Source organism: Leptosomus discolor, chromosome 3 (assembly GCF_034619465.1).
Source record: "Leptosomus discolor isolate bLepDis1 chromosome 3, bLepDis1.hap2, whole genome shotgun sequence".
Lineage (NCBI taxonomy): Eukaryota > Metazoa > Chordata > Aves > Leptosomiformes > Leptosomidae > Leptosomus > Leptosomus discolor.
Window position 1 is genome coordinate 5,886,285 of NC_141393.1, and position 13,969 is coordinate 5,900,253.

The 13,969-nt window shown below is 39.2% G+C and overlaps 1 protein-coding gene across 1 annotated transcript in view; it reads left to right on the top strand.

Annotated features, from left to right (window-relative positions):
• The first annotated feature begins 247 nt into the window (after nucleotides 1–247).
• Nucleotides 248–13,969, top strand: part of ARID4A (AT-rich interaction domain 4A) — a 49,823-nt gene continuing 36,101 nt past the window's right edge. Inside the window, 4 exon segments of the mRNA XM_086461965.1 lie at nucleotides 248–280; nucleotides 1,502–1,612; nucleotides 4,080–4,145; nucleotides 5,075–5,165. Of these exon segments, the coding sequence (XP_086318091.1) occupies nucleotides 275–280; nucleotides 1,502–1,612; nucleotides 4,080–4,145; nucleotides 5,075–5,165 (274 nt within the window). The 5' untranslated portion in view covers nucleotides 248–274.

Below are 13,969 nucleotides of genomic sequence, written 5' to 3' on the forward strand. Positions count from 1 at the left end.
ACACTGAGGGGCCGCCGGGCGGGAAGCGGCGGGCGGCGGCCGCGGCCCCGCTCCCTCCGCGGCCCGGCGGGGCTGGGACGGGCGGCGGCTGCCGCCCGCCCGCGTTGGGCTGCGCTCGCAGCCTGGCCGCCCCCTCACGGGGGGACCCACGCTCGCACGGGTGAGCCTTCATCAACCCCCCCCCCCCCCCCCCCGTCTTGTTTTGCAGTGTTTTCCCGTGTGCTGGCGGGGAGGAGAAATCTTTGAGCTGGAATCCGTCAAATAACCTTTGAAGATGAAGGTAGGCTAACTCGCGAGCGGGGAGCGGCTTCCTTTCCTCCCTCGCTGGCTGCTCTGGCCATCTCATTTTTAATCGCACGTCTCGGCTGAGCAACAGTAGGATCCCGCTGGCCGGGGTTTCGGTGCATGCTATAAATCCTGTTTCTGCTCTCCGGCTGAGGTGTGCGTGAGCTAAGCTCTTGTCGTCTTGCAGTAGTATGAAAATTCACAACGTCTTTGAGTTGTTGTCCTTTGGGCCACTGTCTTTAAATGCTTCCTGTATCAGCAGCTGCTATTGCAAGTTTGCAAAACCGCAGCTTTTGTCCCGCCTTAGCTGTTGCCGGTACAAAGGCTTAACAGTTGCAGTATAATTTACAAAAGAGAGAAAAACTTTTTTTTTTCCCTTTAGATTTGAAGAAATAATAACAATTTAAAAAGAAGAAAAAAAAAACCCAACAGAAAAACAGTTGTTCTGTGCTGATTTCCTGTCTTGATAGACACTTTCAAAGTGGTAATTTTGTCCTTGTTTGTCAATTGCTACAAGGACAATCAAGTGAAATGTTGAGTAATAAAGTCCAGATTAAGGAAAATATGATGAGAAATATTTCTCTCTTTTAAAATGCGTGAGCAATTAAGCTTTGATAAGGGCGTTTCAGGAAAGAAAATACTATTTAGCAGCTGTTTGGAAGATTACAACAAATTTCTCTAGAGGTCTCCTCTTAGTCAGCAGAAAAAAAAATCCTATATATAGAATGTTATAGACTTAATTGTAAGTATTGGGATGATAGCAGTCTCAAATGTTTTAAATAATCTCTGTCATTGGATTGCTTATGGCTGAAACAAGTACAACTGTTTTATACAGCCTTTTTGCAGTTGAAGTATTTTCCTTTTGTACGCTGTATAGGAGAGACTTGAATTAATAGTCACTCCTATATGGTGTTACCCTTTTCATAAGGAGGTGTTCCAAATATCGGTTCGATACCCTCGAAGATAATTTCTGGAAGAGTAATCAGGCTGGTAAACTTCGGGGGGGGTCAACATCACTGGTAAAACAACTTCCTGTAACTTGTTGGTTGATTTGTTTGTTTTTCCTTCTAAAGAAAAGCGCAATTCTGAGCGCAGACATTATGGCTTAAAAGTCAACAGGTCTAAAAGTTTAGATGTAAAATTAAATATATAATGATGTAGTTGTAAAAAAATAAATAAGAACTAAACTTTGTTCTTACTCTTTGTTTTTTCATAGGCAGCAGATGAGCCTGCCTACCTGACAGTGGGAACTGATGTCAGTGCCAAGTACCGTGGTGCCTTCTGTGAGGCAAAGATTAAGACAGTGAAAAGGCTTGTGAAAGTCAAGGTAGTATACTGTGGTTGTTGCTGATTTTATTAAAGCGTAGTTTTGAAAGGACTGTCAGAGAAGACTGTGGTGCTGAACATCAGGAAGTGTTCATCACCTCACTGTATGAATTTGAAAGACCACTTGAATGTTGTTTGTCACATTTTGGTGTTGGGTTTGGGGGGGGGGTTGTTTGTGTTTTGCTCTTTTTTTGGAGGGTGGGTTTTCTTTTTTTATTTTTTTAGGAGCATGCTGGAGCACAAATGAACTTTCAAATTAGCTATCCTTGCTACTTCTTTCCTGATCAGGATTGTCTTCTGTTTGCGAACGCATCAGTTTCGCAGCCATCAGTTTTGATGTCACAAATAGAGGATTATGGCTTTACATGAGTAATAAGGAATAAGAGCAACCTTTTCAGAAGCAGAATTTCCATTTCATTCTAACTGACATTCTCAGTTTTATAGCTTGGAACTTAAGAGGCAATGCCAAAATAAATCAGTGTAACGTCAAAAAAGATGGCAATAATTAGTTTCTTAGGCCAGGTTTTAGGAGTGTCCAGGATAACAGTTAGTTAAGTTTTGAGCATCTTGCTGTTGCTTCTAAAACAACGTGCTCTGGCTGTAGCTGCATTTCTGCACATGCATAGTACTGGCACGAAATGTTCATTCACATTTACAGGCCTCATGCCAAAACAACCAAAAAAGAAAGTAATTATTTTGGTGTTGCAGTACTAGTGTAAATGCTACTGTGGGAAAACAAGAATAAAACATAGTTAAATGAAAGTTAAGAGTTGAAAGTAAATGTTCTTCTGCTTTGTTTTGTCAGAATCTTCCCACTTCCTACTTTCTTGTCTGCTGTCCAGGATGTGTAAGGCATTAGTGACCCAAAAACCCCCTAACAAATAGAGATGAAAGTTTCTTTTTTGTAACCGAACATCTAAGTGTTTGTGTGCTTTAGTGCTTGTGTCAAGGAGAACAAGCCATCAGCCTCTTCAGTTACATATATCGCTTTATCAGAGTATTTTCATGAATAGAAAAAACCCAAAAATTCAGGTATTTGAATCTTTTTCCCCTGTTCTTAATTAGTACCTCTAGAAACTTGTGTTATTCTTTGTTTGTTAATGGGAAGCTCCATAGGAAACAGCATGCTGGCTTTCCTTGTCTGACATCCTTGGTTTTGTGTATCTATCTTTGGTCTGATGGAGTATTTAGACTGTTAATAGGTGTGAGTTTCTTTTTCTCATTAGAATCATGTTTTATTACTCCATGATAAGATTTGGAAGTATATGAGGCTGCTGTGACTTGGTGGAAATTCCTGTCACCGTATCTCAATTATATTACAACAATTGAAGTTTTAACAAGCTAAGCCTGATACTGTAATTAAGAACGTGGAGGCACACCCCAGCACGCTTGCCAAGAGCACAAAGAGTCCAAAAAGTCCAGTATTTTCCCGAGTAGCAGGACAACCTGTATTCATCTAAATGCTGATACAAAATTTTAAATAAAAATTGCATAAAGTGCATTATTCACCTGAGTGGGTGTTAATACCAACGCTGTTTTAGCATGCCACTAGGCTGTATTTATGAATACAGCTACCGTGTAGATTGTGGTTGGGAGATAACTGGGGGAGCCAGAAAGCTGGATCTCTTTGTGGGTGGAAAGGAAGGTCCTGGAACTTTCGATTCCTGAAAAGAAATAGGAATTTTGGATTTATTTTTTTATTATTGAAACACCATAGGTGATAGCAAACAGCAGTGAAAGAGTTAGGAGTGTTGACATGTAAATATTCATCTTGTATGTTTCTAAACCAAGTCTCTGCAAACTCTTGGATTCCAATTGCATAGGCTTACGTTCACTGTCTCATCAGTGTTACCATCTCAAATGTAGGGTTTTAAGGGCAGAAGCATAGTTTACTTAAGCTCTAACTGACCCTTAGTTTCATTACGCTTGTAGTGATGTAGTTACGTTTACCGTAAAAACTTTCTCTTGCTCAAGGTGGCAGAAATGGTGGTATTGTGGTCAGTTTGGTGATTTTTTCGATACCCATTTAATAAATAGAGCTTTGGATTTTGGTTATAGTTTAGTGCTCAGTGTGTTGTCAATAAAGTGCTGCAGTTGAAGAAGAGGGAGAGAAAATACCTGCTTGATCTCTGACCTGGAAGCCCAGTCCCAGGTACACCCTGGATTGCATCAATACCCAAACTCACATCAAAACAGATTTCCTTTGCCTTGGGATGGCTGATGTTTGATTTGCTTTGTTCTTCAATTGTGATGCTTCGGAGTAAATACAAACTGTGATGCTTGGGGCTTCCTGTCAGTAGAACTGTCCATGCCAAGTGTTTAGCGTTCAGTAATGTTTGAGTCCATTTGACTGATAAAGGTCTTATTTTCCAAATTATTATTTTTATTGTTATAAATACAGTTACATATCCTTTTTGTGTGTTGTTAAAAGTAAGGTACATATTAAAAAGTTCATTGATATATTTCAGGTGGTCCTGAAGGGCGATAACTCAACACAGTTAGTGCAAGATGACCAAGTGAAAGGACCTCTAAGAGTATGTATATTGCATGCCTTTTTTTTTGTAATCACAGAATTGGTTTATAAAATTCTGAATTTTGATGTCATTTAGGTGCGTACCTGTTCTACAGAGTTTAAATCATCAGAAAGAGGCTCAGTACTTTAAATCAGATTGATTTTGAGTAATTAGTCATAGCCCTTGTAGCTTTTAGAGGTTGTGCTTCTCCATGCAGTGTATTTCATATACAAAGTTTTGCGTGCACAGTGATTTTTCTATCTTATAAGATACAAAATTTCTTACAAATGATGTAACTTTGAAACTGGTTGTAAGTAATTGAGAACTTGGTTACAAAGCTAAGTTCAAGCCTGTCAGACAATAGTAAATACGATTGCTCTGTTTTAAAATAGTTGATGTATTTTATGTAAAAATGTGGTGATTTGTGGTGATTTACGTTTTCACATGTAACAGTTGTCTGCTAAAATACGTAGCTGCATTATAAGCCACTGAATGCAGATAGAGCTCTTTAGAGACCGTCTTTTTTATGTCTTTACTGTGTAGCCAGAACACCAGTGCCCGTTGTGGGCTGCTACTGAAATTCTGATCCGGCTGACAGTGCAACTTTTAAAATACAAGAAATCATAGTAATTGCGTGCATATCAGTAATAAAGTAATAATTAGTTTGATTGAGTATTTGAATGTTTATTTCCAGCTAGCCTTCTGTTATGCTGAAGTTAGATGTTCTGAGTTTCTTACTGCTTTACTGTCTACTTGCAGTTCAGCCTTCGTTTTTAAGGACCTTTGTTCTTACCAGCTGAGTAACTAGATTTTACACAGTAATGTTTAGCTAAAATGAGTCTTAAAAAAAAAATAAATCCAGCTTGCTGGGAGAATTAACGCCTTTGTGTATTTTTCTCCATTATAGGAGTCTGGGATTACATGTAACCTTGAAATACTCCTTTTTGCAGGTTGGTGCAATGGTTGAAACCAAGATGCCTGATGGATCCTTCCAAGAAGCTGTTATCAGCAAGTTGACGGATGCTAGTTGGTATACTGTAGGTGAGTAGCCACACGCTTTCATTCACAGTCTGTAATCTTTGAACAATGTATTTCTAATTATAGGTGATAATGTAAGTAATTATATCTTGTATTGTAAGATCTGAGAGAGATTTTTGGAGGGGACTTTTTTAAGTCTTCTAGGTCTTGTTTCCTTTTCCTTTTAAAATAGGGTAATAATTATTTGATCTTCGGGGAGGCTGTTGCACAGGTAATTGCAGGGCTGAACAGTCAAGTTTTATTTAGCACTGCGTGTGCATACTGATGGCAGTTCACTCACTGGAATTTGGAGTAGTTTTTGAAGATTCTAACACATAAACCTTGTAATTGCACTTGTAGCTGAAAACCTGTGGATGTAACGACTGACTGAAATGCAAGCTGCCTTTCGCTGTATGCAGTTTTACACAAGGAAAACCTTGGTCGTACGTGCATTCTGTAGTCGTTCCTCTGCTTTGTGTAGAGTTGAGGGTCATGTTTTGTATGAAACAGACAGGATCTTTTTTATTTTTGGGGGGAAAAGACACATCACACCTTGAAAAGAAAAGAGGGGACATTAATTTATAATGTGAATAACTGTTTGCTTTAGAATAATTCTCAAATGATTAAAGTGAAATAGAAAACGACTTTGCTTCTCATGCTGGAGGCTCGTGCGCTTTTCAGTTATTGAAACAAACCTTGGAATGCAGGCTCAGCAAAATTTCAGTGTTGAACAAGAATTCATTGCAAGATAAATGTCTTTATTTGGAACAATCAGAATTGCTCGTTCTGATCGCTAGGTTTTTCTGAAACAGCTTTGACAGTAGAATGGCAACACCCAGCAACATTCAAGTAATACTAGCTAGCAAATAAAACCCCACAGGATTTGTTGCAGAGAGCTTTGCAAGCACCCGTCCTTTTTTGCACAACTTTCTTACAGCAGCGGAACATTGCATTCACTAATAGTAGTATGGAGGGAATGTGCTTCTCTTAGTTGTCCTGTACATGCTACTCTTTGTCATTGCTTTTAAAGTTAGTGCTTGTAAATTTAAACTGTTTCTTAGTAACTGCCTTGTATGCCGAGTATATTCAGCTTTACTTCCTATTCTTCCATACGCTCTTGAGGAGTCCTCTATCACATGAAGCATCAATTATTTTGATTCATGAGCTGCTTTTTTAAGATATACAGTAGATATTTTCAGTAATCCAGCATTTCCATTGCAGTAGGTGAGGTTACGTTGTCTTTGGTGGGATCAGGTTAAGGCTCCTGCTGCAGATAATCTGGAAGGATTTATCACTTTATGGTTATTATTGTTACTGCGTGCTTTAAATGCAAGCCACTGGACTTAGCAGTTGACAAAGCTCACTGCTCTCTGCGTTTTTCTTCAAGATTATAAGATTGCTGTAGATTTAGCTGTAAAATTGTAGCGTATGTCAGACCAGGGAGGAAACACAGGATTATTTTGGGGTGCAGAAGATTCAAAATCTGCCTGGTTTAGTGACATGATCAATGAAGAACACTGGACCTTCAACTTTGCTTGATAATGACTTAGATGTTCACTGTTCTGATACAGAAGAGATAAGAAACCCAGTCTTGCACTCATAATTTCATGGGTTATGAATTAGCATTTCCATTTCAAAATTTTAGTTTTACAGTAGTATTTTTAGCTAGTTCTGTTTGAATTTGGACCAGAAGATTTACATCAGTAAACCAACTCTACATATTCCTGCTTCAGTGGTTAAAAAAGGCTTTAAACTATTAATTTGTAAACATTTGCCTTCTTACATTTGACAGGTGAACTTTAAATCCCCTATTTTGGGGTTGAGTTTTGTCTGGTTTTTCTTTTTTCCTTTTTTTTTTTTCTTTTTTTTTCACCTTTCTTTGAGCAGTACTTTTCTGCCAAAAATCTTTACTTGATGAGCAGGTAATTTGAACTGTGAATATGTGCTCTGCCCTGTAGTAGTGGATTATTGTTTAGATTTAACAAGTTGTTGAACTCTCCCCAATAATGTAAGACAGAAATCATGCATGCTGTGATTTTTACTTTATACATTTATTAAAGTACAGTTTCTCAGGAACGTGAACCGATGGATTAATTTATTATAGTAATTTTCTTTCCCCAAAAAATATTTTTTGACGGGCAGAATAGGGAGAATAAACTCATGTGTTTTCTACATGCAAATGATTAAGACTGCTAGGATTTTGTAAAAATGTGGAGCTGGGGGTGTGTATGGGATTTAAGTAATCTTATGTCAAGTCAAGGTGCAGTGCTGTCATGTGGCATGTGGAGTGTATATACCTGTGACTGAAAATACACTTGTAACACGTCGGAGTTGTGTTTAGCTCTTAGGAACACTTTTGCGAGTTGTACGTGCTGGCGTGTTTATTGGTGTTGAAAGCATAGGTAACATCAACCCAAGTAAACAGATCATGAAGTTTGTGTCAAAAAAAAAATGGTTATTTTACTTTTAAAACTGAGGGAGTGTTCTAGGTTGAGTACAGAAACACTGAAGTGTGCAAAATAAACCTCATCTTCTGCCTGCTGCTTCCATTGTTTCTGTGTGGAAAGTTTTGGATAGATACTAGCTGTATGTTTATGTTGCTGTGAGGCCAACAGTGTTGAATTGTTTCCTTTCTAATAGATGGTGGGCCATACTACTTGGCAGTCTTAGTGACTGATTCAGTCAGAGCTAAAGAGTTGAGAGAGAAGTGAATTGAACAGCCTTCAGGTTTCTAGAATGTCTTCCTGAACGTGGTCAGGCTTGAGATGGGAAGCCCAAGGGAAAGCTTGTGCTTCACTAGGATGTGCTTTTCATAGAAACACAGAATGAGAGAACGGTTTGGGTTGGAAGGGACCTTAAAGGTCATCTAGTTCCAACCCCCTGCCATGGGCAGGGACCTTCCACCAGACCAGATTGCTCAAAGCCCCATCCAACCTGGCCTTGAGCACTGCCAGGGAGGGGGCAGCCTGTATGATTTACTTTCTGTATGACGTAGCATCTCTTTCTCAGGGATCTGAATGTAGACTGATGTGGTAGGGAAAACAGTAATATATTCAGACAAATGTTTTCAAAGTATTAAGTACAAATATCTAAAAAATGCAGCAAAACAAACTGCATGCATGTCCAGTGAGAAGTAATGATGTTCCCTATTGCAAATCAGGTTCTTTATTTCAGACAGCTCTCTAAAGAAGAAGAAAAGTCATCTGAAACAACTTTGCTTTGTTCGGTAAGGTGAACCAGTAGAAATGCTGTGTTGAGTTGGCTGTAGCAGGCTGCTTTGCCACCAACATAATGAAAGAGCCACAATGATGATCAGTTAGTCTATTTTAACAGCGTCGCCTCTCCATTCGTGGTGTTCATGTACCCAAAATAAATAAGGATTTATTTTTATTGTAGCTGCCATGGAATCACTTTTTCACCTATTTTTACATAATAATCATGTTGCTGTAGCCATTTAGTTGTATTGAAATTTTCAGCTGTGATTTGCAAACACTTTTGAAAATTACCTTTGAAATTCAGCTTTTCAGTATAAGTAGGTGAAGAAACAAATGCTGTTTGGAGTGAAAATTTAACAATGTCTGGAAAATGCCGTTGCTCAAGTCATCCCTCTCATCTGCCTAATTGAAACTGAAGTGAAATGATAGTAATAGTGGTTTAAGTTCTTTGGTTGGATAACAAATGGCTCAGTTGGGTGTTTTAATCTCTAAAATGGAATTATTTAAAATTAACCTAGTAATTTACAAATTGTAATGTGCTGCATTGATGCTTTCGAAGTGCTGAATATATTGCTGGGTGATAATTGCATAGCATTAGAATGGTCTATCCGATCTGCTTTCAGCTGAGCCAGGTTTGAATTATACCTTCCTCAGTGTACCATCCACCTGGTTCTTTGTTAACTTGCAAAATGCTTCAGATAAGTACTGAAATGACTTAAAAAAAAAAAAAAAAACAAAAACCCACAACCCAGACCACACCTTACAAAGTGCATAGTTGTATTTTCCTTCTTTCACATTCTTTCTGGAATCTTACAAGCATTACCAGAACTCCTTATGTACAGGATTGGAGGGAAACACTTCTGTGTCCCTTCTGTGGAGAACTAGAACCGATATAATATATAAAAGTGAGAAACAGTATTTCAATTGAGCAAACATCCATCAGAACGACATTTTTTATTGCCCCATCACAACAAACGTGCCATCTCTCCTTTGACAAAACTCAGATCAATAATCCTTAATGTGCTTAGATCTTGTTAAATGTGTGCAGTTTAACCATATCTACAACCTTAAAACTAAAAAACCAGATCAAATACATTGAGCCTTGTGCCTTGGATTGCGCTAGGTAAAATCAGGGAACAGTTTTTCTAAAGAGAGAAAGGGAAAACATTGATGTTCAATAATCTTTCCTCTGGAATGAATACGAAATAGGGAGAAAAAAGCTGAATTGGTGAGAGGCATTTGCAGTTTCTAGCAGACCTTGCTGTCCGCAGTAGGGCTTTATATACTGTTCAGAGTGAAAGGAGTGTAAATCTTTAGTTTCTGAGAATATGGCTTTCAGGCTTCAGCTAGTACTTTTATGTAAGAGAACACATGTCTTTTCTCCTTTTAAAAGTTATGAAATGGCAGAATATTTTAACATAAATAGTAAAGAATTTTATTTTTCTCATTCTTTTCAACCCTGCATAAGTCTGCAAAGCCAACAGAGTTTTTTGGTGTTGGCTCTAGTATGGTGTTGTACATCAACGGGGCTCAACTTTGGCTGGGCTGTAAGCCAGGCACCCCTTCTGAGACACCTCTGTGAGCCCCGTGCCTCTGCTTGTGCTGCTGTCCGGCCTCACGTGGTGGTAACTTCCTCCTCTCGTAGTCACTGTGGCAATTTGCAGGGAATGCTGAGTGAGTGTGCGCTGAGAGGAGGGAGATACCCGAGTGCTCGTCCCTGTGCAAGTGACGTTTTGGGTAGGCTGCTTGAGTTGTTCTGGAAGTGAAGTAAAACCTCAGGCACCTGTTGCATCACTCTGGGGTAATGTGTTTAGGAGGGCAGGTGACAGAAATGAAAGGTGTGAAGTATTTGGTTCTGGTCCTCTTTCATGTTGCATGGATTTTGAAAATTCCAGTTCATAATTCTGAGAATATTTATCAGAAAATGAACCAACAGTGATGTCCCAGGGCTTTCAGGCACAGGGTAGCGAACAGGAGCTATTTATAGTCACATTTTCCTATTTTTAAGAGAAGTTTTCCTCTTCTGATGCTTTGTGGCGATATCTATGCCAACAGGAAGAAATTACTTGGTTCTGGCTCTGCTGCAGCTTCAGGCTCCTAACATGTGTTGTTCCTGCACGAAGGGCAATAAAAGCTATCGGTGCCACCACAGTCAGTTGATCTCATCCATGCCAGAGGCTTGTCGTTTTTGTCTTTTTATAGCTTGAACGGCACGTGTTTCGTAGTACGTACAAAGCACTGGTCGTGTTCGTGTGGCTGGTTTGACCGGTTCTTCCCAGCATCCTGTTGAGTTCTACGTCCCAGAAGCATCACTTCATCTTCGGGCCGTGCATGTGTCATCCAGGAATTCAAAGCCACAAGTGTGACAGGGGAACTGTCTGATTGCCCTCACTTCACTGGTGTTCTACGCCACCCTGGCCCACCACAACTTTGTTCTTTTTGTCTTTAAAATGTGGCTTGGGTGGATTTTGAAGAAACCCTGTGTTTGCCTGGAGTCCTTCCGTGGGACACATCGTTGTTTAAGTGGACCTGTGGCACGTGGAAACTGTGCAACAGCTGTGTTGGTGCTTTCTGGAGAACCTGGGGGAAAAGATTGGCGCCGCATTTTCCGCTTACGCGTGTTTAGGCAACACGCAGGTAGAGGAGCAGATGCGATGGTGAAGAAGTGTATTAACAGAACCTCGTTACAAATTGGCTGGATGGAGCCTTTGGTTATAAAACCATCTTTGTTGAAATGTGGACTGAGTGTTTAAAAAAAATAAAACATTGTCTACAAACAATAGTGTAGGAAAAGCAAGGAGGTAGAATTTTTTCTCTAATCTCTTTATATGTAACAATAGTTAAGATTACTGTAACGTCTTGGAAAAAGCAGTTTCAGTGTGGTTTTGTTTGTAAGGTGATAGTTGTCTATGAGTAGACTCAAAAGTCGCACTTCTGTGTTTTCAGTGATATTTCCTGTACTTTTCTGTAGAGGAACTGAAGCTCATTTAAAATGAGCTTTTTTAAGAAACGGAGCTCTATAGTCTCTCCAGTAGCACAATACACTGCAGTATCTTGCTCTTAAGCCCTCTTACAGTGATGAATCGGTAGTTAGTACAGTCCTTGTCTACAAGGTCATTCAACAAGTATTGCATCACTCTTGGTACTTTCTGTATTGTTTCCACAGCTGAAAAACAAGAATCTGCAAAACTTGCACCCATTCAACTAGACATTGATAGATAGGATCTCTGGTAGTTCACAAATCGGTACGTTTCAGGCAGCTAGTGGAAATAATTATGCACGCGTAGTGACACTGGAGCAGGTTTTACTTCTTGGTACGTACTTTCATTGTCTTGGTAGATTTAAAAGTTTCTGAATGGGACAGGAAATGAGAAGAAATATTCACTTGCTGTGCAGTATGGAATCTCTCCTCCTTTGGGCAGCAACAGTAACCTAACTTGTGGGGTTTGAAGTTAGAAGCAGATAACAGCCTTGAGGGTTGTTTTCCCTATTCACTTGTCTGTTACAGGACTGCCTTGTTCTGGTAACACTGATTGCTCTGTGTACAGTAATATCGTAACTGTTCTGAGGATGTTATTGCTAGTGTCCCGCTATGTTCTCCTTTTTCTTTCTTTTCATCTTTTTTTAAAATCTTAGGGATGTTTATAAACAAGATGTAGTTAAACTGATCTGCAGTATTTTGTGGCAAGTTTCTTCACAGTTCCTACAAATGATTTTGCTTAGTTGACTTGTTAGTATTTCTTATCTAAATAAATGAGAACCAATGTTGAGGTAGTGTTTTAGTGAGGACGGGGTTAGTATTATTTTTGTTAATGGCATATACGGGCCTGCTACAGACAGGGAATAGAAGATACCTTCTCATCAAGAGTGAGTTGAAAGTTGCACTGTTTAATGCATTTTTCAGGTACTCAACTTTTAATAGAGATTTTTTTTTTTCCCCCTAACTTTTGGGAAATATTGCGTTGGTTCCCGGTGGGAAGCTTTATTTTTCTTTTTCTGTCATAGCATTAGCTTGCCTAGGCTGCCACAAACAACAAAAAAAAATCAGTTCTATTTCTTTCCTGTTGTTATCAACAAGGTTGGGATGCAGCGAAATTCTGAAAACTTCCATTTTATTGTCACTGTTTAAATACGCTCTGTGTGGAGCATATTGAACTCCGTTCTTGGGACCCGAACAAGCATTATAACAGAGACTGTTCCTCCAGGTTGTGCTGCTTAGTCATCTTTTTTATGCTTCTGTCAGTGTTCGTCATGAAGCAACATAGATGGAAAAAAGGCCTCTTGCCAGCAGAAACATTGCTTTTCTTCCTGTCACTCTTACTTTGTTATATTGACTCTTAAATAGTAGGATATAGTTCCTGGCTAGTATGTGTCATTCTCTTTCCAGAAGTATTTACTGAAGTAGTCAGCTGGCACAGACTGTTTCCCCAACAAGCACATGCCCACTGCTAGATTAGGCAACGGTGGTACTTGAAGGGCTTCTGCTTTTTCATACTTGTTTTTTTTGGGAGGACGGGATTTAAGTTCCTCTTCTAAGATGAGGCAGTGTAAACGCATCTTTTAGTGACTACATTACATGTGTGTGGGGAGATACCTCCCTGTCTGCTGGTCCTGTTTCCGTCCCTCTTTAACATAACCGGTACTGTTCAGTAAATTCTTCCCTATGGAATACAGCTTCTAGAATTTCTGCGGCTGGAGAATTTGGAGTTGTAACAACAACCTCTTTAAGGAATTTTAAAGTAATTAATACAAGTTATTAAACATTAATTTAACAGGTTTTAATTTGTTTGTTAGTACTGGGCATTTTAACTGGAGTTAGGCAGTCTTCTGGATGAGGTTAAAAAGAAGAATGAATTTGGAGCTTAGCGTGTATTAAGTTCTTCGGACATGACTGCTATCATAGCATCAAAGTATCCCATAGCCAAAAAAGGTGCCGTCTGCCCTGCTGTGGATACTTATGAAATCCTTAATGTATGATACTGTACAGTGAAAAGACATTCTCTTAGAGCCTCTAGGACTAGCATTAATACATCAGGCATAGGGTGGCAGTAATATGAACGACACTTTGGTGAAGTAGATTCTGCTTAAAGTGAGGTAAAACCCGCACAGCCTACTTAGTTTAAGAAAGGTACATATTTTTAAAGATGCTGGGACTGTCGATGTGTGTTTCTGATTAGCCTTTCAATAAGGTGCAAACAAGTATTTTCCCTAGAAAAGAAGCAGGTTTAAAGTAGCTACAATTACAAATTATTTCATGCATTGTGATTAGTGTGAGAGACTACTTACTTGGCCCCACGTCAGTAATTCAAATAATTTATATTTTCCTGTGAAAAATGCTGCTATCCTTTCTCCATTGACACTTTATAAAGTTATCGCTAATTTAGCTAAGGAAATCTTTCTTTTTGTGCTCTTTTGTCACACGCTCTGTTGTTCTGCAGAGATGTCATTTTCCTCCGAGTTGCGCAGCTATGCTGTCAGTTGCAGGTGCTGTTGCACATGTCCACAACATAAATTGTAGAATGGGCAGACAATTTCTTACGTATCCGAAAACTCTTTATGTGGTCAAAGAACATTTCTGTTTATCCTCGAAGCCATTAAATGCCTTTGAAATAC